At 47.7% G+C, this 24,838-nt stretch overlaps 1 protein-coding gene across 8 annotated transcripts; it reads left to right on the top strand.

The window, feature by feature from the left end:
- The first annotated feature begins 238 nt into the window (after window positions 1-238).
- On the top strand, window positions 239-24,601 carry LOC110531618 (uncharacterized protein KIAA1841-like). Of its 8 annotated transcripts, none has more exons than XM_036988100.1 (22): window positions 245-484; window positions 633-709; window positions 1,315-1,466; window positions 2,098-2,275; window positions 5,566-5,656; window positions 6,181-6,422; window positions 6,664-6,722; window positions 9,752-9,912; window positions 9,990-10,076; window positions 10,295-10,405; window positions 13,179-13,302; window positions 13,400-13,552; window positions 14,649-14,803; window positions 15,796-15,904; window positions 16,978-17,010; window positions 17,278-17,377; window positions 22,501-22,589; window positions 22,671-22,699; window positions 22,776-22,849; window positions 23,060-23,148; window positions 23,571-23,662; window positions 23,814-24,601. In XM_036988100.1, the coding sequence occupies exons 1-22, from the start codon at window positions 414-416 to the stop codon at window positions 23,848-23,850; spliced, it is 2,313 nt and encodes a 770-aa protein (XP_036843995.1). In that variant the 5' UTR covers window positions 245-413; the 3' UTR covers window positions 23,851-24,601. The 8 variants fall into 8 exon arrangements, 5 of the variants coding, with proteins under 5 accessions (XP_036843995.1, XP_036843979.1, XP_036843989.1 ...); XM_036988084.1 differs by having other exon boundaries at window positions 246-484; window positions 12,603-13,302; XM_036988094.1 differs by lacking the exon at window positions 633-709 and having other exon boundaries at window positions 247-484; window positions 12,603-13,302.
- Window positions 24,602-24,838: the final 237 nt, after the last annotated feature.

Genomic DNA, 24,838 nt, shown 5'->3' with positions numbered 1-24,838 from the left:
CAATATGTCTATTCAGTTTGCTTTTAATAAATTTGTGGAAAGTTGTGGGGGAAAAAAAAACCAAAAAAACACGTGGTGACCCACCTGCTGGATACAAAATAATTTCCCTTAATTTGATTTATCCGAAAAGGGCCCTTCTGTCGCTAAGCAACCCCGGGACGCGGGACCACTGCACCAGCTGCTGCACTGCGGCACCGGAAAAAGCGGAATCAACGCAACAATATTTTTTTGGGGGGGGGGACGTTACAACGACCGGCGGTTCGTTATCTAAACGTCATTACCGAGCGTTTTGGGGTGTTTCCATCCCGTATGCAATTCTGATTGAATGTCTTGTCTGTCCATCAACTCGTCCCCGGGATGATACTGCAGAGAGAGTGCCGCTAGCTCGGTAGTAGCATTAGCGTTAAACGTGGATGACGGCTACTGTACACCGGAACGTCCTATCATCCGGACCACAGAAGAATCAGCTGTCATCATTGAATCAGTAAGATGCAAGATAACCGTACAGCCAACTAGATACTATAATACAAACTTATTGTATTTAGCTTCTTGTACAGTGATGTGCACTATAGGTAGCTAGCTTGCTAGAATAAGCTGTTGACAAAAAATGTCATTACATTTGCGTTGGACAGTTCGACTACAGCCAAAGGGGCCTTCCAAGGGACGTCAAGCCATCCTTGTTACAAGAAGATAATCGACATTGCCAAAAGTATGTGTGTGCGCTGTTCACCGCGTATGCTATTGACAGTCAGCTTTTCAATGACAACGGTGGGACAAAGTAGGAGTAGCCTATTCCAGAATTTGGTTTAGAGATGCTGTTGGGTTGTCAAGGCTTTCTATACATGCTCTTGTTATTCTTATGTATCTATGTCAAGTAGACCGTCCCATTTACTATTGTCGATTGAAGAAACCGCAGCTTTCTGTGCGCATAAAGTCGCCTCCACCCTTGTATGATGGTGTCATATCATTGAGTCTACCTTTAACAGAATAATGCTCTGATCTCTCACCCTTCAGACGTAATAATGTATGATGGTGTCATATCACTGAGTCTACCTTTAACAGAATAATGCTCTGATCTCTCACCCTTCAGACGTAATAATGTATGATGGTGTCATATCACTGAGTCTACCTTTAACAGAATAATGCTCTGATCTCTCACCCTTAAGACGTAATAATGTATGATAATGTCATATCACTGAGTCTACCTTTAACAGAATAATGCTCGGATCTCTCTCTCACCCTTCAGACGTAATAATGTGTGATAATGTCATATCGCTGAGTCAACCTTGATCTCTCACCCTTACCTGCTGACAGACATGAGTCGTTACTGCACCCTGAACAACAACTTTCCCAATGACAACAACCTCCTGGCCCTGGACATGGTGCTGAGCTCTCTCTGGAGCATTCCACAGCCCATCAACTGGGACAACGTGGCCATGCTGGTCCCTGGCTTCACACCCAAGGAGGTAAGCTCTACATGCACTGCACATTGGGACAATAAACATAGTGATTGATTGAAGCTATAGTAGCTAACGGCTACAGTGCGAACCCGGGTCTCCCAGTCTGTAGGCAAGCTTGCTAACCACTGCGCCCACTAAGGAGAGATCGTAAAAGGCTATTAGCCTGGTCTGAGATCTGTCTGCGTTGTCTTACCAACTCCCTATGGTCACTGTTTGGCGTGACGGGTAGCCTCGAGGTAAGAGTTTTGAGCCAGTAATCTAAATTTAGAATCCTAGAGCCGACAAGGTGAAAAATCTGCCGCTGTGCTCTTCAGCAAGGCACTTAACCGCAATTGTTCCAGGGGCGCTGGAAAATGGTGACCCTAGACTTGACCCCACTGTCCACGTCTGTTTCAGGGGGAGTTGGGATATACCAGAAACACATTTCCATTGCACTTGTTCACGTGTGTCACATGATAAATAGAAACGCCCACCAATCTCTGTTGTCAGCTGTACTATAACTTAGTTTAGTTTGGACTGCTGTTGAATGTTGTGCCGGGGGTTACCGGAACCCAGATGATGTGGTCTGAGGGTTGTTGTTGTTATCATGGTATAGTAGTGACATGGTTGCCATGGTGTTTGTCGTGCCTACCTTCAGTGTGCGCAGAGGTTCGAGGAGCTGAAGAGCACCGGAGGGTTCCATCACGTGGACGACCAATGCAACGCGCTGACGGCAGGAGGCTCCTCCCCTGTGGACTACATCAAATCCACACTATTGGACACCACGGGAGACGTGGGGGAGACGCGGAACAATCAGAGCTCCATCTCAGTGACGGGTGAGGCTGACTGGTGTTGATGTGCTAGTGCATATGTAGTGGTTTGGGGAACTATGTCTGTGATGATGAGCCTGCCTAGCGTAGTAGCTGCTGAGGGTCAGCCTGCCTAACGTAGGAGCTGCTGGGGGTCAGCCTGAAAATGTGAAAATAGTAACACAATAAATAACAGAAAATAAGGCTAAATACAAGGAGTACCAGTACCCCTGTAGTATTATAATAATGAGACTATATACAAGGAGTACCAGTACCCCTGTAGTATAATAATAATGAGACTATATACAAGGAGTACCAGTACCCCTGTAGTATTATAATAATGAGACTATATACAAGGAGTACCAGTACCCCTGTAGTATTATAATAATGAGACTATATACAAGGAGTACCAGTACCCCTGTAGTATTATAATAATGAGACTATATACAAGGAGTACCAGTACCCCTGTAGTATTATAATAATGAGACTATATACAAGGAGTACCAGTACCCCTGTAGTATTATAATAATGAGACTATATACAAGGAGTACCAGTACCCCTGTAGTATTATAATAATGAGACTATATACAAGGAGTACCAGTACAAGGAGTACCAGTACCCCTGTAGTATTATAATAATGTGACTATATACAAGGAGTACCAGTACCCCTGTAGTATTATAATAATGAGACTATATACAAGGAGTACTAGTACCCCTGTAGTATTATAATAATGAGACTATATACAAGGAGTACCAGTACTCCTGTAGTATTATAATAATGAGACTATATACGGTGGGGAGAACAAGTATTTGACACACTGCCGATTTTGCAGGTTTTCCTACTCACAAAGCATGTAGAGGTCCAGAAAATCACATTGTATGATTTTTAAGTAATTCATTTGTATTTTATTGCATGACATAAGTATTTGATACATCAGAAAAGCAGAACTTAATATTTGGTACAGAAACCTTTGTTTGCAATTACAGAGATCATACGTTTCCTGTAGTTCTTGACCAGGTTTGCACACACTGCAGCAGGGATTTTGGCCCAATCCTCCATACAGACCTTCTCCAGATCCTTCAGGTTTCTGGGCTGTCGCTGGGCAATACGGACTTTCAGCTCCCTCCAAAGATTTTCTATTGGGTTCAGGTCTGGAGACTGGCTACGCCACTCCAGGACCTTGAGATGCTTCTTACGGAGCCACTCCTTAGTTGCCCTGGCTGTGTGTTTCGGGTCGTTGTCATGCTGGAAGACCCAGCCACGACCCATCTTCAATGCTCTTACTGAGGGAAGGAGGTTGTTGGCCAAGATCTCGCGATACATGGCCCCATCCATCCTCCCCTCAATACGGTGCAGTCGTCCTGTCCCCTTTGCAGAAAAACATCCCCAAAGAATGATGTTTCCACCTCCATGCTTCACGGTTGGGATGGTGTTCTTGGGGTTGTACTTATCCTTCTTCTTCCTCCAAACACGGAGAGTGGAGTTTAGACCAAAAAGCTCTATTTTTGTCTCATCAGACCACATAACATTCTCCCATTCCTCTGGATCATCCAGATGGTCATTGGCAAACTTCAGACGGGCCTGGACATGCGCTGGCTTCAGCAGGGGGACCTTGCGTGCGCTGCAGGATTTTAATCCATGATGGCGTAGTGTGTTACTAATGGTTTTCTTTGAGACTGTGGTCCCAGCTCTCTTCTTCTCTTCTTTTATACAGGTAACGAGTTCAAACAGGTGCAGTTAATATAGGTAATGATTGGAGAACAGGAGGGCTTCTTAAAGAAAAACTAACAGGTCTGTGAGAGCCGGAATTCTTACTGGTTGGTAGGTGAACAAATACTTATGTCATGCAATAAATTGCAAATGAATTACTTAAAAATCATACAATGTGATTTTCTGGATTTGTGTTTTAGATTCTGTCTCTCACAGTTGAAGTGTACCTATGATAAAAATTACAGACCTCTACATGCTTTGTAAGTAGGAAAACCTGCAAAATCGGCAGTGTATCAGATACTTGTTCTCCCCACTGAACAAGGAGTACCAGTACCCCTGTAGTATTATAATAATGAGACTATATACAAGGAGTACCAGTACCCCTGTAGTATTATAATAATGAGACTATATACAAGGAGTACCAGTACCCCTGTAGTATTATAATAATGAGACTATATACAAGGAGTACTGGTACTGAGTCAATGTGCAGGGATACGAGGTAGTTGAGGTAATATGTACATGTAGTTAGGGGTAAAAGTGACTAGACAATCAGGATAGATAAGTGTGTGTGTGTGTGTGTGTGTGTGTGTGTGTGTGTGTGTGTGTGTGTGTGTGTGTGTGTGTGTGTGTGTGTGTGTGTGTGTGTGTGTAGGTAGGTAGGTAGTCCAGTGAGTGTGCATAAAGCCAGTGTAAAAGGGTCAATGCAAATAGTCCAGGTAACCTTTTGATTACCTGTTCAGCAGTCTAATGGTTTTGGGGGTCGAAGCTGTTCAGGTACCTCAGGTGTTCAGATGCTCCGGTAATGAGATAACAGTCTATGGGCTGGGGTATATAGGTCCTGGATGGCAGCACCACCCTCTGTAGCAGAGAGAACAGTCTATGGGCTGGGGTATAGAGGTCCTGGATGGCAGCACCACCCTCTGTAGCAGAGAGAACAGTCTATGGGCTGGGGTATATAGGTCCTGGATGGCAGCACCACCCTCTGTAGCAGAGAGAACAGTCTATGGGCTGGGGTATAGAGGTCCTGGATGGCAGCACCACCCTCTGTAGCAGACAGAACAGTCTATGGGCTGGGGTATATAGGTCCTGGATGGCAGCACCACCCTCTGTAGCAGACAGAACAGTCTATGGGCTGGGGTATATAGGTCCTGGATGGCAGCACCACCCTCTGTAGCAGACAGAACAGTCTATGGGCTGGGGTATAGAGGTCCTGGATGGCAGCACCACCCTCTGTAGCAGAGAGAACAGTCTATGGGCTGGGGTATATAGGTCCTGGATGGCAGCACCACCCTCTGTAGCAGAGAGGACAGTCTATGGGCTGGGGTATACAGGTCCTGGATGACAGCACCACCCTCTGTAGCAGAGAGAACAGTCTATGGGCTGGGGTATAGAGGTCCTGGATGGCAGCACCACCCTCTGTAGCGTCGTTGTGATCGAGGGCGGTGCAGTTGCCATACCAAGAGGTGATGCAGCCAGTCAAGATGCTAAAGTTCTGTGTCCTATGTAGCAGGCAGTAAGACGTGAAGACTCTTCATGTCTGAATATCTAGGCTTTAGTTCAGGGTCAGGGTTAGTACACAGTCTTGTTTGGTGCCTCCACTCTCCAGGCCTGGCGGTGAACCCTTTAAGAGGAAGCTCGGTGGAGAAGGAGAGCAGGGAGTCTGCAGAGGAGGGCGAGAAGCCCCAGGAGGGGAAAGGGTGAGTGCCTGGTCTAACTACCGTCAAACAGAAATGCACTGTTAACCATTCCAGCTCGTGTCAAGGTGATCAAAGAGTTTCATAGAGCAGGATCAAGAACTTAGTCTGCTAACAAATACTCAAATGTACTCTAAATACAAAAATCAAGAGTTATTCCTCTCTGTGTCTCTGTGTGTGTCTGCCTGCCTGTCTGCCTGCCTGTATCTCTCTCCCCACGCAGGCCCAATATGGTGATCCACGTGTGTGTCTGTCTGCCTGCCTGTATCTCTCTCCCCACGCAGGCCCAATATGGTGATCCACGTGTGTGACGAGGCTGCCTGCCTGTATCTCTCTCCCCACGCAGGCCCAATATGGTGATCCACGTGTGTGACGAGGCTGCCTGCCTGTATCTCTCTCCCCACGCAGGCCCAATATGGTGATCCACGTGTGTGACGAGGCTGCATGCCTGTATCTCTCTCCCCACGCAGGCCCAATATGGTGATCCACGTGTGTGACTGCCTGCCTGTATCTCTCTCCCCACGCAGGCCCAATATGGTGATCCACGTGTGTGACGAGGCTAAGAACCTGAAGCAGGACTTCATGTGTCCCCGTGACCTTCTGATCAACGAGATGCGTTACTTTGCCGAGTACCTCTCTGTTGACACCCAGCGCTGGGAGGAGGTGGACATCTCTGTGCACTGTGACGTGCAGATCTTCGACTGGCTCATGAACTACGTCAAGAGGCACAAAATGGCCGCCGATGGCAGCCATGACAAACCCAAGCTCGGTAAAGAGTTGAATATCTGCTCTCGCATCATAGCTACATACACTGATGCCTGTACAGTACCATACCATCACTTACCTGGGCGTGGCAAATGATAACCATGGAGACCACAGTGATGTGTCCTCACTAATAGCGGTGTGCTTGTTTGGTTGGCCTGGCAGTGTGTTTGGTCAGTATGTGTTGTTTGTTGGTTGTGTGTTAACATTGGTTGGTTACGTGGTGTTTGTTGGTTGTGTGGTTACAGAGCCCAGCAATGTGATCTCAATCCTCATCTCCTCCGAGTTCTTGAAGATGGACACGTTAGTAAGTGTTGTAATGGCGGGAGCTGGGGTTGCTATGGCAGTTCCAATGTACCGTACGTTTCGGGGGCCCCTGGTTTTCTGTTGTAGTTGAAGAACGAACGCAAAGTGGTTGAACTGAGGTTGGGGAAAAGGCTATTGGGAACCTTTTACAACAAAATAAAATATGTTGGACTGATTTTTGGCGAGGAGTGAAACCTCTGGCTTCGCCTCTTCCTCTCTGCTACAGTAAATGAACCAGCAAGCTCTTGTTGGTCGTTGAATAAAATGGCACTCGCAAACAAAACAGAAAACCAATCAGCTAATTATGCAAATAGGCTTCTCTCTTCACTTTAGTCTGAAACGAAGGGCCTTTGGAACGCTTCACTTCCTGTTGCATGGTTACAGAAAACGAAGGGCCTTTGGAACGCTTCACTTCCTGTTGCATGGTTACAGAAAACGAAGGGCCTTTGGAACGCTTCACTTCCTGTTGCATGGTTACAGAAAACGAAGGGCCTTTGGAACGCTTCACTTCCTGTTGCATGGTTACAGAAAACGAAGGGCCTTTGGAACGCTTCACTTCCTGTTGCATGGTTACCGTTACAATTGTTTTTAGAAGTGTAACATGTTACTTTCATTGCAAGTGACACAGGACTTCCTGTGGCATTGAACAAACTCAATGACCTATTTATGTCAACCTGTCTTTCAGCTGTATACTGTACTGTCACATGTTGACCTCTCATAGGTGGAGGAGTGCATTCAGTCACATGTTGACCTCTCATAGGTGGAGGAGTGCATTCAGTCACATGTTGACCTCTCATAGGTGGAGGAGTGCATTCAGTCACATGTTGACCTCTCATAGGTGGAGGAGTGCATTCAGTCACATGTTGACCTCTCATAGGTGGAGGAGTGTATTCAGTCACATGTTGACCTCTCATAGGTGGAGGAGTGTAATTCAGTCACATGTTGACCTCTCATAGGTGGAGGAGTGTATTCAGTCACATGTTGACCTCTCATAGGTGGAGGAGTGTAATTCAGTCACATGTTGACCTCTCATAGGTGGAGGAGTGTATTCAGTCACATGTTGACCTCTCATAGGTGGAGGAGTGCATTCAGTCACATGTTGACCTCTCATAGGTGGAGGAGTGTATTCAGTCACATGTTGACCTCTCATAGGTGGAGTGTAATTCAGTCACATGTTGACCTCTCATAGGTGGAGGAGTGTATTCAGTCACATGTTAACCTCTCATAGGTGGAGGAGTGCATCCAGTACTGTCACATGTTGACCTCTCATAGGTGGAGGAGTGCATTCAGTCACATGTTGACCTCTCATAGGTGGAGGAGTGCATTCAGTCACATGTTGACCTCTCATAGGTGGAGGAGTGCATTCAGTCACATGTTGACCTCTCATAGGTGGAGGAGTGCATTCAGTCACATGTTGACCTCTCATAGGTGGAGGAGTGTATTCAGTCACATGTTGACCTCTCATAGGTGGAGGAGTGCATTCAGTCACATGTTGACCTCTCATAGGTGGAGGAGTGTATTCAGTCACATGTTGACCTCTCATAGGTGGAGGAGTGCATTCAGCCACATGTTGACCTCTCATAGGTGGAGGAGTGTATTCAGTCACATGTTAACCTCTCATAGGTGGAGGAGTGCATTCAGTCACATGTTGACCTCTCATAGGTGGAGGAGTGTATTCAGTCACATGTTGACCTCTCATAGGTGGAGGAGTGCATTCAGTCACATGTTGACCTCTCATAGGTAGAGGAGTGCATTCAGTCACATGTTGACCTCTCATAGGTGGAGGAGTGTATTCAGTCACATGTTAACCTCTCATAGGTGGAGGAGTGCATTCAGCCACATGTTGACCTCTCATAGGTAGAGTGCATTCAGCCACATGTTGACCTCTCATAGGTGGAGGAGTGTAATTCAGTCACATGTTGACCTCTCATAGGTGGAGGAGTGCATTCAGTCACATGTTGACCTCTCATAGGTAGAGGAGTGTATTCAGTCACATGTTAACCTCTCATAGGTGGAGGAGTGCATCCAGTACTGTCACATGTTGACCTCTCATAGGTGGAGGAGTGCATTCAGTCACATGTTGACCTCTCATAGGTGGAGGAGGGTATTCAGTCACATGTTGACCTCTCATAGGTGGAGGAGTGCATTCAGTCACATGTTGACCTCTCATAGGTGGAGGAGTGCATTCAGCCACATGTTGACCTCTCATAGGTAGAGGAGTGTATTCAGTCACATGTTGACCTCTCATAGGTGGAGGAGTGCATTCAGTCACATGTTGACCTCTCATAGGTGGAGGAGTGTATTCAGCCACATGTTGACCTCTCATAGGTGGAGGAGTGTATTCAGCCACATGTTGACCTCTCATAGGTGGAGGAGTGTATTCAGTCACATGTTGACCTCTCATAGGTGGAGGAGTGCATTCAGTCACATGTTGACCTCTCATAGGTGGAGGAGTGTATTCAGTCACATGTTGACCTCTCATAGGTGGAGGAGTGCATTCAGCCACATGTTGACCTCTCATAGGTGGAGGAGTGCATTCAGCCACATGTTGACCTCTCATAGGTGGAGGAGTGCATTCAGTCACATGTTAACCTCTCATAGGTGGAGGAGTGCATTCAGTCACATGTTGACCTCTCATAGGTGGAGGAGTGCATTCAGTCACATGTCAACCTCTCATAGGTGGAGGAGTGTATTCAGCCACATGTTGACCTCTCATAGGTGGAGGAGTGCATTCAGTTACATGTTGACCTCTCATAGGTGGAGGAGTGCATTCAGTCACATGTTGACCTCTCATAGGTGGAGGAGTGCATTCAGTCACATGTTGACCTCTCATAGGTGGAGGAGTGCATTCAGTCACATGTTGACCTCTCATAGGTGGAGGAGTGTATTCAGTCACATGTTGACCTCTCATAGGTGGAGGAGTGCATTCAGTCACATGTTGACCTCTCATAGGTGGAGGAGTGTATTCAGTCACATGTTGACCTCTCATAGGTGGAGGAGTGCATTCAGTCACATGTTGACCTCTCATAGGTGGAGGAGTGCATCCAGTACTGTCACAAGCACATGAGTGCCATCGTGGCCACACCCTGCAACATGAACTGCATCAACAGTAACCTGGCAGCGGACATGTCTGACCTGTTCAGCCACAACGAGGCAGACGACATCACGGACAGAAAAGACAAGTTCAAAAGGTAAGACCTAGTGATGTTGTCCTGGGAGACGGATCATTCTGCTTCAGCCAACACCTTTTTTCTCTCCCTTTCCTCAGTAAGTTATTCCAGAAGAAAATTGAGAGTCTCTTCGATCCTGACTATAAGAACCGGGACTCCCCAGGCAACGCATCAACTCTGTACAGGTGTGTGGCAGCTCTGGGATGCGCATCGGTCTGTCTTTCATTGGTCTTGTTCATTTGGGCACACAACAGAAAACATTTTGCATCACAAAACAAAAAATGAGTGTTTCTTACTGGCCAAGTGTAGGTAGATCCTTACCTGTTTGGTCTGTTTGGTTCCCAATGAATGCGACCTCATGTTAACCTCGCCTGACCACCGAACTGCAACTTGTCTTTCCCAGGTGTGGTCTGTGCCTGAAACTGCTGACCAAGGACACAGAGCGGAAGATCTCCTGCATCCCAGGGAAGATCAACATCAACCCTCGAGGAGACATCACCTACACTCACAGCAGGTCCTGTACCACCCAGTTTACACCTTGGTTGTGGGTTCGATTCCCTCTGTGGCCACCCATAGGTAAAATGTAAGCGTGCATGACTGTAAAGGGTCTATCAGAGTATCACATTTGGACGCCATATTGACACAGCAGTGTTCTAGAATATTGGACCGTTGTCTTTCATGCTTTTTGAGTTCTCAGCGCAGCTCAAGCAATTTCTCCAACTGTCAACACATTCCATTGAATAGAGGACGTGTACTGGAAAGTTGTTGGTTGGGATTTTTGGGGAGGTGCGTGTCCCCGCGGATGATGGTCTCCTCGCTGCGTAGCCATGTCACCATGGGACCAACACCTCTCAGCGTCTGTGGACTGTGATTTACGGTTGTCGCTTTGGATAAAAACTGATGCTGTATTTATTTTTTTACCTTTATTTAACTAGGCAAGTCAGTTAAGAACAAATTCTTATTTTCAATGACGGCCTAGGAACAGTGGGTTCAGGGGCAGAACGACAGATTTGTACCTTGTCAGCTCGGGGGATTTGAACTTGCAACCTTCCGGTTACTAGTCCAACGCTCTAACCACTAGGCTACCCTGCCGTCCCTACACTCTAACCGCTAGGCCACCCTGCCGTCCCTACACTCTAACCGCTAGGCCACCCTGCCGTCCCTACACTCTAACCGCTAGGCCACCCTGCCGTCCCTACACTCTAACCACTAGGCCACCCTGCCGTCCCTACACTCTAACCACTAGGCCACCCTGACGTCCCTACACTCTAACCACTAGGCCACCCTGCCGTCCCTACACTCTAACCACTAGGCCACCCTTCCGTCCCTACACTCTAACCACTAGGCCACCCTGCCGTCCCTACACTCTAACCACTAGGCCACCCTGCCGTCCCTACACTCTAACCACTAGGCCACCCTGCCGTCCCTACACTCTAACCACTAGGCCACCCTGCCGTCCCTACACTCTAACCACTAGGGTACCCTGCCGTCCCTACACTCTAACCACTAGGCCACCCTGCCGTCCCTACACTCTAACCACTAGGCCACCCTGCCGTCCCTACACTCTAACCACTAGGCCACCCTGCCGTCCCTACACTCTAACCACTAGGCCACCCTGCCGTCCCTACACTCTAACCGCTAGGCCACCCTGTCGTCCCTACACTCTAACCACTAGGCCACCCTGCGGTCCCTACACTCTAACCGCTAGGCCACCCTGCCGTCCCTACACTCTAACCTCTAGGCCACCCTGCCGTCCCTACACTCTAACCACTAGGCCACCCTGCCGTCCCTACACTCTAACCACTAGGCCACCCTGCCGTCCCTACACTCTAACCACTAGGCCACCCTGCCGCCCCTACACTCTAACCACTAGGCCACCCTGCCGTCCCTACACTCTAACCACTAGGCCACCCTGCCGTCCCTACACTCTAACCACTAGGCCACCCTGCCGTCCCTACACTCTAACCACTAGGCCACCCTGCCGTCCCTACACTCTAACCACTAGGCCACCCTGCCGTCCCTACACTCTAACCACTAGGCCACCCTGCCGTCCCTACACTCTAACCACTAGGCCACCCTGCCGTCCCTACACTCTAACCACTAGGCCACCCTGCCGTCCCTACACTCTAACCACTAGGCCACCCTGCCGTCCCTACACTCTAACCACTAGGCCACCCTGCCGTCCCTACACTCTAACCACTAGGCCACCCTGCCGTCCCTACACTCTAACCACTAGGCCACCCTGCCGTCCCTACACTCTAACCACTAGGCCACCCTGCCGTCCCTACACTCTAACCACTAGGCCACCCTGCCGTCCCTACACTCTAACCACTAGGCCACCCTGCCGTCCCTACACTCTAACCACTAGGCCACCCTGCCGTCCCTACACTCTAACCACTAGGCCACCCTGCCGTCCCTACACTCTAACCACCCTGCCGTCCCTACACTCTAACCACTAGGCCACCCTGTCGTCCCTACACTCTAACCACTAGGCCACCCTGCCGTCCCCACACTCTAACCACTAGGCCACCCTGCCGTCCCTGCCGTCCCTACACTCTAACCACTAGGCCACCCTGCCGTCCCTACACTCTAACCACTAGGCCACCCTGTCGTATCTACACTCTAACCACTAGGCCACCCTGCCGTCCCCACACTCTAACCACTAGGCCACCCTGCCGTCCCCACACTCTAACCACTAGGCCACCCTGTAGGCAGAAGAGATGGGAGGTCCATGATCTATCACTACCTCTGGTCTGTAGGCAGAAGAGATGGGAGGTCCATGATCTATCACTACCTCTGGTCTGTAGGCAGAAGAGATGGGAGGTCCATGATCTATCACTACCTCTGGTCTGTAGGCAGAAGAGATGGGAGGTCCATGATCTATCACTACCTCTGGTCTGTAGGCAGAAGAGATGGGAGGTCCATGATCTATCACTACCTGTGGTCTGTAGGCAGAAGAGATGGGAGGTCCATGATCTATCACTACCTCTGGTCTGTAGGCAGAAGAGATGGGAGGTCCATGATCTATCACTACCTCTGGTCTGTAGGCAGAAGAGATGGGAGGTCCATGATCTATCACTACCTCTGGTCTGTAGGCAGAAGAGATGGGAGGTCCATGATCTATCACTACCTCTGGTCTGTAGGCAGAAGAGATGGGAGGTCCATGATCTATCACTACCTGTGGTCTGTAGGCAGAAGAGATGGGAGGTCCATGATCTATCACTACCTCTGGTCTGTAGGCAGAAGAGATGGGAGGTCCATGATCTATCACTACCTCTGGTCTGTAGGCAGAAGAGATGGGAGGTCCATGATTACATGACAGGACTGTATGAGGAGCTGAAGTCCTGGGTGCTGGTCTACTGGAGGATCTGGGGAACCATCAACCACCTCACCTGTTCCCACTGCCAACAGGTAAGGGGGGGGGGGGGCTGTTTGTGTGTATGCATGCATACTCCAGGCATTGTGTAATGCATCCAGAACAAGACCGTGTGTGTGTGTGTGTCTCCAGGTGTTTGTGTGTGCAGAGCTGTCCCACTGTCGGTATCACCCAGAGGTTGTGTTGTACCCAGGCATGGGGACAGAGCAGGGCTGGCACGGGACGGGCATCTACCCCTGCTGCAACCAGAGGACGCTACGCTTTGACCCCACCGGCATGCCCAAGGTAGGACCACACTGACCCCACCGGCATGCCCAAGGTAGGAACACACTCACACACTGACCCCAACGGCATGCCCAAGGTAGGACCACACTGACCCCACCGGCATGCCCAAGGTAGGAACACACTGACCCCACCGGCATGCCCAAGGTAGGAACACACTGACCCCACCAGCATGCCCAAGGTAGGAACACACTCACACACTGACCCCACCGGCATTCCCAAGGTAGGACCACACTGACCCCACCGGCATGCCCAAGGTAGGACCACACTCACACACTGACCCCACCGGCATGCCCAAGGTAGGAACACACTCACACACTGAACCCCACCGGCATTCCCAAGGTAGGACCACACTGACCCCACCGGCATGCCCAAGGTAGGAACACACTCACACACTGAACCCCACCGGCATTCCCAAGGTAGGAACACACTCACACACTGACCCCACCGGCATGCCCAAGGTAGGAACACACTCACACACTGAACCCCACCGGCATGCCCAAGGTAGGACCACACACTGACCCCACCGGCATGCCCAAGGTAGGAACACACTGACCCCACCGTCATGCCCAAGGTAGGAACACACTGACCCCACCGGCATGCCCAAGGTAGGAACACACTGACCCCACCGTCATGCCCAAGGTAGGAACACACTCACACACTGACCCCACCGGCATGCCCAAGGTAGGAACACACTGACCCCACCGTCATGCCCAAGGTAGGAACACACTGACCCCACCGGCATGCCCAAGGTAGGAACACATTCACACACTGACCCCACCGTCATGCCCAAGGTAGGAACACATTCACACACTGACCACACCGGCATGCCCAAGGTAGGAACACACTCACACACTGAACCCCACCGGCATGCCCAAGGTAGGACCACACTGACCCCACCGGCATGCCCAATGTAGGAACACACTGACCCCACCGGCATGCCCAAGGTAGGAACACATTCACACACACTTGGAGTTGTGAGGTGACCATGCTTTGAATAGTTTGCATTTCACACAATACATATTTTACACATTTCACACTTGAATCTTGTCAAAACGGTGTCTGTCTGTCTGTCTGTCTGTCTGTCTGTCTGTCTCAGGGCTGTAAGATGCGGGACCACATAGTGAATGCGTCAGACAGTGGAGACTGTACTGGAGACCACCAGGTTAACTCAGCCCAGACCAGACTGCTCAACGACCTGCTACTACACAGAGAGACGGTGTGTGTACCCAACACACCCCTACCAGAGACAGGGTAAGAGACAGTGTGTGTACCCAACACACCCCTACCAGAGACAGGGTAAGAGACAGTGTGTGTACCCAACACACCCCTACCAGAGACAGGGTAAGAGACAGTGTGTGTACCCAACACACCCCTACCAGAGACAGGGTAAGAGACAGTGTGTGTACCCGACACGCCCCTACCAGAGACAGGGTAAGAGACAGTGTGTGTACCCAACACACCCCTACCAGAGACAGGGTAAGAGACAGTGTGTGTACCCAACACACCCCTACCAGAGACAGGGTAAGAGACAGTGTGTGTACCCAACACACCCCTACCAGAGACAGGGTAATAGACAGTGTGTGTACCCAACACGCCCCTACCAGAGACAGGGTAAGAGACGGTGTGTGTACCCAACACACCCCTACCAGAGACAGGGTAAGAGACAGTGTGTGTACCCAACACGCCCCTACCAGAGACAGGGTAAGAGACGGTGTGTGTACCCAACACACCCCTACCAGAGACAGGGTAAGAGACAGTGTGTGTACCCAACACGCCCCTACCAGAGACAGGGTAAGAGACAGTGTGTGTACCCAACACACCCCTACCAGAGACAGGGTAATAGACGGTGTGTGTACCCAACACACCCCTACCAGAGACAGGGTAAGAGACGGTGTGTGTACCCAACACGCCCCTACCAGAGACAGGGTAAGAGACAGTGTGTGTACCCAACACACCCCTACCAGAGACCGGGTAAGAGACAGTGTGTGTACCCAACACACCCCTACCAGAGACAGGGTAAGAGACAGTGTGTGTACCCAACACACCCCTACCAGAGACAGGGTAAGAGACAGTGTGTGTACCCAACACGCCCCTACCAGAGACAGGGTAAGAGACGGTGTGTGTACCCAACACACCCCTACCAGAGACAGGGTAAGAGACAGTGTGTGTATTTTTGTATCTTATGGTAGGTTTTGCGTTTTAGTGATACTCCCCGGTTCTCTCTCTGTGTATCTGTGTGCCAGGCCTGTAGACTCCCCCTCCAGTGGGTCAGAGAGAGGGGAGCGGGTACTGGACTGTGACATCCTGGTAGAGCCGGGGCTTCTGGGACTTCAGAGAGTAGAGGGCACCACCGTGAGTTTACAACTAGTTATCTATTTATCCAGGCAAGTCAATTGAGATCTAATTCATACTCACAACTAGAATGATAAGTTTTAAGAAACTTTAGTGTGTTTGCTCAAACTTGTTTATTTACAATGACAACCTGACCTCATTGATAGTCCTATCTGGCTACACATCTGTCTACTAGCTACATTACTACAGAACATCTGATTTTTTAAAACCTAACCACACTGCTAACCCTAATGCATATAATCAAACAAACTTTAAATGAAGGCCAAAAAGCACATTTTTTGTTTTAAAGAATTTTTACGATATAGCCAATTTTGACTTTACAGCTGGCCCATCTTCAGAAATCACTCAGTTCTGCCTCCAGGGCAAGATTGATGACAATAAACGTCGACCTGCGCTTGATTTGTGGAGTCATAGATATATGCCTATAGTCTAACTCAACCTATATCAAATAGACTATAGTCTAACTCAACCTATTTCAAATAGACTATAGTCTAACTCAACCTATTTCAAATAGACTATAGTCTAACTCAACCTATTTCAAATAGACTATAGTCTAACTCAACCTATTTCAAATAGACTATAGTCTAACTCAACCTATTTCAAATAGACTATAGTCTAACTCAACCTATTTCAAATAGACTATAGTCTAACTCAACCTATTTCAAATAGACTATAGTCTAACTCAACCTATTTCAAATAGACTATAGTCTAACTCAACCTATTTCAAATAGACTATAGTCTAACTCAACCTATTTCAAATAGACTATAGTCTAACTCAACCTATTTCAAATAGACTATAGTCTAACTCAACCTATTTCAAATTGACTATAGTCTAACTCAACCTATTTCAAATAGACTATAGTCTAACTCAACCTATTTCAAATAGACTATAGTCTAACTCAACCTATTTCAAATAGACTATAGTCTAACTCAACCTATTTCAAATAGACTATAGTCTAACTCAACCTATTTCAAATAGACTATAGTCTAACTCAACCTATTTCAAATAGACTATAGTCTAACTCAACCTATTTCAAATAGACTATAGTCTAACTCAACCTATTGCTTTGCAGTTTTCCCTGTTGAAAAACTGGAGCCGGCAACTGGTAAGATCAACGTTTACTGTTTCCAAATGTAACTGTGCTGCAGTGTCCGTGTCTGTTTACTTGTGTTTGTGTGTATATATGACGTAACATATCACAGTAGTGACATAGTATACCTTTGTACCACCAGAAGCCTGAGGGCCAGTCTGTTTGTGCTGTCATGCCAACTCCTCATGCTTAGTTAATGATCAATGGTGTTAGTCTAGACACCAAACAGATCTGGGACCAGGCTATCTAAACCCTGATATGCCCTCCTTTGCCCTGTGTCAGAGGCAGCAGACGCTGCTGTCTGAGGATGAGGAGTATACCACGGGGTCAGAGGTCACTGAGGATGAGGTGGGGGATGAAGAGGAGGCCAGCAAGAAACAAGGTAGAGTAATTAGGCTCTCTAATTGGTTTATACTCTAATTGGGAAAAACTGTAATGGCTGAGAGGGATGAGGCAAAGGAAATAGTAAATACGTCTGACAACAGCAGATTGGTAAACATAGAAATCACATAACTAAACAAAAAGAAGGAACTATACCATGAAAAAATAAACAAGTACATTTAATGAAATTCTTGGCAAAAAAAAGTAAACTCATCTGTCATTGAGGCAGAGGACTTGTTCATAACAAAACCCTTTAATATTACCAACCACTTTAATATTACCAACCACTTTAATATTACCAACCACTTTAATATTACCAACCACTTTAATATGACCAACCACTTTAATATTACCAGCCACTTTAATATTACCAACCACTTTAATATTACCAACCACTTTAGTATTACCAACCACTTTAGTATTACCAACCACTTTAATATTACCAACCACTTTAATATGACCAACCACTTTAATATTACCAGCCACTTTAATATTACCAACCACTTTAATATTACCAACCACTTTAATATTACCAGCCACTTTAATATGACCAACCACTTTAATATTACCAACCACTTTAATATTACCAGCCACTTTAATATTACCAACCACTTTAATATTACCAACCACTTTAATATTACCAACCACTTTAATATTACCAACCACTTTAGTATTACCAACCACTTTAGTATTACCAACCACTTTAATATTACCAACCACTTTAATATTACCAACCACTTTAATATTACCAGCCACTTTAATATTACCAGCCACTTTAATATGACCAACCACTTTAATATTACCAACCACTTTAATATTACCAGCCACTTTAATATGACCAACCACTTTAATATTACCAACCACTTTAATATTACCAACCACTTTAATATGACCAACCACTTTAATATTACCAACCACTTTAATATTACCAACCACTTTAATATTACCAAACCCTTTAATATTACCAACCACTTTAATATTACCAACCCCTTTAATATTACCAACCCTTTAATATTACCAACCACTTTAATATTACCAACCACTTTAATATTACCAACCACTTTAATATTACCAACCCTTTAATATTACCAGCCACTTTAATATTACCAACCACTTTAATATATTACCAACCACTTTAATCACTTTGTTGTTGACGAGATTAGCAAACTTAGACATGACTTGCAAATAACAAATGCTGAGCCTTCATATTCACGCTAGTGGTTAGAGTGTAGGGACGGCTGGGTGGCCTAGTGGTTAGAGTGTAGGGACGGCTGGGTGGCCTAGTGGTTAGAGTGTAGGGACGGCAGGGTGGCCTAGTGGTTAGAGTGTAGGGACGGCAGGGTAGCCTAGTGGTTAGAGTGTAGGGACGGCAGGGTGGCCTAGTGGTTAGAGTGTAGGGGCGGCAGGGTGGCCTAGTGGTTAGAGTGTAGGGGCGGCAGGGTAGCCTAGTGGTTAGAGTGTAGGGACGGCAGGGTAGCCTAGTGGTTAGAGTGTAGGGACGGCAGGGTGGCCTAGTGGTTAGAGTGTAGGGACGGCAGGGTGGCCTAGTGGTTAGAGTGTAGGGGCGGCAGGGTGGCCTAGTGGTTAGAGTGTAGGGGCGGCAGGGTGGCCTAGTGGTTAGAGTGTAGGGACGGCAGGGTGGCCTAGTGGTTAGAGTGTAGGGACGGCAGGTAGCCTAGTGGTTAGAGTGTAGGGACGGCAGGGTGGCCTAGTGGTTAGAGTGTAGGGACGGCAGGGTGGCCTAGTGGCTAGAGTGTAGGGACGGCAGGGTGGCCTAGTGGTTAGAGTGTAGGGACGGCAGGGTGGCCTAGTGGTTAGAGTGTAGGAACGGCAGGGTGGCCTAGTGGTTAGAGTGTAGGGACGGCAGGGTGGCCTAGTGGTTAGAGTGTAGGGACGGCAGGGTGGCCTAGTGGTTAGAGTGTAGGGACGGCAGGGTGGCCTAGTTGCTAGAGTGTAGGGACGGCAGGGTGGCCTAGTGGTTAGAGTGTAGGGACGGCAGGGTGGCCTAGTGGTTAGAGTGTAGGGACGGCAGGGTGGCCTAGTGGTTAGAGTGTAGGGACGGCAGGGTGGCCTAGTGGTTAGAGTGTAGGGACGGCAGGGTGGCCTAGTGGCTAGAGTGTAGGGACGGCAGGGTGGCCTAGTGGTTAGAGTGTAGGGACGGCAGGGTGGCCTAGTGGTTAGAGTGTAGGGACGGCAGGGTGGCCTAGTGGTTAGAGTGTAGGGGTGGCCTAGTGGTTAGAGTGTAGGGACGGCAGGGTGGCCTAGTGGTTAGAGTGTAGGGACGGCAGGGTGGCCTAGTGGTTAGAGTGTAGGGACGGCAGGGTGGCCTAGTGGCTAGAGTGTAGGGACGGCAGGGTGGCCTAGTGGTTAGAGTGTAGGGACGGCAGGGTGGCCTAGTGGTTAGAGTGTAGGGACGGCAGGGTGGCCTAGTGGTTAGAGTGTAGGGACGGCAGGGTAGCCTAGTGGTTAGAGTGTAGGGACGGCAGGGTGGCCTAGTGGTTAGAGTGTAGGGACGGCAGGGTAGCCTAGTGGTTAGAGTGTAGGGACGGCAGGGTGGCCTAGTGGTTAGAGTGTAGGGACGGCAGGGTGGCCTAGTGGTTAGAGTGTAGGGACGGCAGGGTGGCCTAGTGGTTAGAGTGTAGGGACGGCAGGGTAGCCTAGTGGTTAGAGTGTAGGGACGGCAGGGTGGCCTAGTGGTTAGAGTGTAGGGACGGCAGGGTGGCCTAGTGGTTAGAGTGTAGGGACGGCAGGGTGGCCTAGTGGTTAGAGTGTTGGACTAGTAACCGCAAGGTTGCAAGTTCAAACCCCCGAGCTGACATGGTACAAATCTGTCGTTTTGCCCCTGAACCCACAGTTAACCCACAGTTAACCCACTGTTCCTAGGCCGTCATTGAAAATAAGAATTTGTTCTTAACTGACTTGCCTAGTTAAATAAAGGTTAAAAATAAAAATGCATAACGGACCAAATAATGAAAGACAAGCACTGTAGTTTTCAGTTCCACAAAGTGGGTGTGGAAGAGGTGAACAAAATGGTTGCTAATCTATAAATAAGGACAAACCACCTGGTACCGACTAACTGGATGGTAAATTGCTAAGATTTGCAATGGAATACATTGTGACTCCTGTTGGCCACATCTTCAATTTAAGTCTAGAAGACGGTGTGCCCTCAGACATGGAGAGGGGGGCAAAGGTCATTCAGCTACCCAAGAATAGCAGTACCCTTTTAATGGTTCAACCAGCCGATCAATCAGTCTGTTTAGAAGTGCTTAGCAAACTTTTGGAAAAAATTGTCTGACCAAATACAAAGAAATTTTACAGAAAATGAATTAACAACAGACTTTCAGCATGCTTATAGGGAAGGGTACTCAACATGCACTGACACAAATGACTGATGCTTGGCTGAAATAAATTGATAGTAAGAAGATTGTGGGAGCTGCTCTGTTCGACTTCAGTGCAGCTTTTGATGTCATTGATCGTAACCTATTGCTGAAAAAAAAAACGTAGGTGTAATGGATTTGCATCCTCTGCCTTATTATGGATTGAGAGTTACCTATCGAATAGAACAGAGTTTTCGTTAATGGAAGCCTCTCTCATGCAAATTCAGTTGACCGTGGTGTTCCGCAGGGCAGCCGACTAGGGACATTATTGTTTTCCATTTTTACTAATGACCTTCCACTGATTTTGAATAAAGCCTGTGTGTCTATGTACGCTGACGACTCAACCGTATACCCGTCGGCTGCAACGGTAAAATAAATAACTGACACCATTAACATAGAGCTACAGTTAGTTTTAGAACGGGTAACTAGCAATAGGCTGGTGATAAAAAATCAAAACATATGTAAAGCAGTGTTTTTGGGACAAATCACTCTCTCAACGCTAAACCTCATTTAGATTTATTATTGAATAATGTGTCGATTTAGCAAGTTAAGGAGACTAAACTGCTGGGTGCCACTCTACATAGCAAGCTGTCATCAAAACATATAGACTCACTGGTTGCTAAAATGGGAAGAGGCCTGTCCGTGATTGCGCGTTGCTCTGCCTTCTTGACATCTCAGTCGACCAGACAGGCCCCAGTTTTGTGGCACCTGGACTACTGCCCAGCTGTGTGGTCATGTGTGGTGAAGGACATAGGTCAATTACAGTTGGTCCAGAACAAAACTGCAAGTATAGCACATCGATGGTCACGGAGGGCAATTGGCATGCATGTTACTGACAATCTCTCCTGGCTCAAAGTAGAGGAGAGATTGACTGCATCACTATTGGTCTTTGTGCGAGGTGTTGAAGGTACAACAGAACTGTCTGTTCAAGCAGTTGCCAGAGATCTCTTCAACAGTCCCCAGGTCCAGAACAGAGGCCTGGAAACACACAGTATTAAATAGAGCCATGACTACATGGAACTCTCTGGTAACCCAGGTAACTCTAGCTAGCAATAAAACCAGATAAAAGAACACCTTACATCACAAAGGGGCCTGTGAAGAGACACAGCCATTTCATATATCTTGTATTGTAATTGCACAGTACTATGTATTAGACCTAGATATTGTGTGTATCTACTGATATGTAGGCTATGTGTGATGTTTTAAATGTAGTTCAGTCCTCTAATAATGATCTGTATTATGTCATGTCTCGTGGACCCCAGGAAGAGTAGCTGATACTTTGGCAGCGCCTAATGGGGATCCTATTAAATGCCATTTAGCAAAGAGGCTTTGAAACGGGGGATATATATAAATTGTGTCCTCTCTCCTCACCTTCTGAAATCCAATTGGATGAGAAGGTCAGAGGGGAGGGACCTCTGACCTCATCTAATGGGTTTTTGAGAAGGAGGCAAGGATGCAAGGACACAAATCTAGATTCTCCCGATGTCATAAGACCACACTGTGTGTCATGATGAATCCCCACTGTGTTTATTGAAATAAATAAATCTAAATAAAGGTGGGAGTACCCCACTATAGCCAGCAGGTGGCAGTGTCGTATTGGTACATGGGCTGCTCATTTTGAAATTGCATTGGGTTTGTGGACATCTGTCTACAGCTGTGAACTATCAGTTGTAAGTGAATCATGAATGTATGTGTACACTGCTTATGGTTGTAACCACATATGGGTTTTCTATGTGTTCATTGTTAGCTGCTAAGAAGGCCAAGAAGTTGAGCAAACCTTTGAAGAGGCAGATGTCCTCACCCAATTTCCCTCGCAAAGAGAAAGCAGTGGAGAAAGTGAGTGTACTTCACTCGTTTATCTGAGACTTAAATAATTGCAATTTTCTTACTTTTCCAAATTCTGTTGGTCGTTTACAGACGCCTTCGAGGGACAACACTCCATTCAGGTGAGCTCAACTTCATCAACTACATGCTTCTTCATCCATTTCACCACTGTGTCTCTGAAATGGTTTGTGTTTCCAGAGTGAGTGCCCAGAAGAGTAAATGGGACAGCTCTCGCTCCATTCGCTACAACCAAGACGCCCAAAGAGAGGAAGGTAACACAGGCCTCAGTTAACTTTGTGTGTGTTCCGATAGTTGTGTGCATTCTAATTGTTCTCTCCCCCCCCCCCTCTCTCTCCCTCCCCCCCTCGCTCTCTCTCTCTCTCCCCCCTCTCTCTCCCCCCCCCCCCCCTCTCTCTCTCTCTCCCTCCCTCCCTCTCTCCCCTCCCTCCCTCCCTCCCTCCCTCCCTCCCCCCTCCCCCCAGACCAGCGGCGTATGGTGGAGATCATTGGTCATCTGACTAAGATTAGGTTCGGAGATCAGGAACAGAGGAAGTCCAAGGACACTAAAGACGTGTGTTTTACTGAGTCGATTACAACTTTATTTTTAGTAGGGGATAAAACACTAGAAAGTTGAAACTTCATTTACATGTGTATAGTGTGGTTGTCACTGGTGTACCCCGCCCCCCCCCCCCCTGTTGTGGTTGTATAATGTGTGGTTGTGGTTGTATAATGTGTGGTTGTATAATTTGTGGTTGTATATGTGTGGTTGAATAATGTGTGGTTGTGGTTGTATAATTTGTGGTTGTATATGTGTGGTTGTATAATGTGTGGTTGTATAATGTGTGGTTGTGGTTGTATAATGTGTGGTTGTGTAATGTGTGGTTGTATAATGTGTGGTTGTATAATGTGTGGTTGTGGTTGTATAATGTGTGGTTGTATAATGTGTGGTTGTGGTTGTATAATGTGTGGTTGTATAATGTGTGGTTGTTCCAGCGTGCAGCAGGGATCTACTCCAGGCTAGAGGCCCAGTTCAAGTCCTCCTCCCAGGCCAGGGGACGACAGAGTGGCCCTGAGAAAACCCTCAGGTACGTACTTACACACACAGTGTCTCCCCCTACCCTCCTCTGTTTCCCCCTACCCTCCTCTGTCTCCCCCTACCCTCCTCTGTCTCCCCCTACCCTCCTCTGTCTCCCCCTTTTCTGAATTAGTTGTCCCCCCTTTCTTGTCTTCTTTTAGAGTGAAGCCACGTTTCAGCCAAGCTCGAACCACATAGATATTGGAAAGAGGAAGACAAGAGGAGGAGGGAAGGAGGAAGACAAGAGGGAGAAGAGGAGGAGGGAAGGAGGACGACAAGAGGAGGAAGGAAAAGGGAGAGGAAGAGAGCAGAGGAGGAAGAGGGAGGAAATCAGTGGAGCAAACTGACCCAAATGGGTACTGGCAACCTGGCAGCAGCTAACCCTCTCAACCCCATCTTGCTCCAATGTGCCCCTGTTAAATATTTGTGCCTGTATTCATAAAGAGCCTAAGAGTAGGAGTGCTGATCTAGGATCAGTTTGTCCTCTTAGAATATACTGAATGGACAGGGGAGACCTGATCCTAAATCAGCCCTCCTCCTCTGAGACACTTGATAAATACAGGCCCTGGTCCTGCATTGGTCGTCTTTAGTTCAGAAGGCCTGGTTTTGCCGTAGGCCTTTCTAGCCCACTTAGAACCCAGTCCAGCCCGTCAGCCTGACTCAGGTGACTTTGTATCGATCACATCTCCTCCTACCTCCCATTAACTCTATATTACAATGCAATAGGTCACCTAGGTCTAAACCTGTACGCCATAGAATATAATATACTTTAACATAGAAGCTACCTTGTGGTGAGTAATAGGAGTGGTGAGCAGTAGGTAGATGATGGTTTAATGAAATGCCCGTTGTTTCTATATCTGTCTGTGTTGGCCGTATCGCACACTACTGGGACTAAGAGGACATGGGTGGACGAGGCAGTCAGAAATTAAAGTTACATTCCCACCATTTATCTGCCCGAGCAACTTTTCTGTGTCTTGCATGAGTGTCATCTCTCTCCATTAGATGTCATTATATCACAGAAGAAAATTAATCAGTTATTCTTTGTTCGTGGTAAGTTCTGTACACAGGTCATTATAGTGGGTTCCCAGAGTGATGCAGCGGTCTGAAGAACTGCATCTTAGTGCTAGCGGCGTCACTAGAGACCCTGGTTCCATTTCCAAGCTGTATCACAACCGACCGTGATTTG

The sequence above is a fragment of the Oncorhynchus mykiss genome, chromosome 1 (assembly GCF_013265735.2).
Source record: "Oncorhynchus mykiss isolate Arlee chromosome 1, USDA_OmykA_1.1, whole genome shotgun sequence".
Lineage (NCBI taxonomy): Eukaryota > Metazoa > Chordata > Actinopteri > Salmoniformes > Salmonidae > Oncorhynchus > Oncorhynchus mykiss.
The sequence above is the reverse complement of the archived record's forward strand: the minus strand, read 5'-3'. Positions and strand labels throughout refer to the sequence as shown.

What these genes read in the sequence shown, in the direction of transcription:
- LOC110531618 (XM_036988084.1), top strand. Translation starts at nt 414, where the DNA reads ATGACGGCTACTGTACACCGGAACGTCCTATCATCCGGACCACAGAAG. An exon ending in TCTTGAAGATGGACACGTTA is followed by an intron (nt 6,723 to 9,751) that starts GTAAGTGTTGTA and finishes GACCTCTCATAG; the next exon opens with GTGGAGGAGTGCATCCAGTA. An exon ending in ACACCCCTACCAGAGACAGG is followed by an intron (nt 14,804 to 15,795) that starts GTAAGAGACAGT and finishes TCTGTGTGCCAG; the next exon opens with GCCTGTAGACTCCCCCTCCA.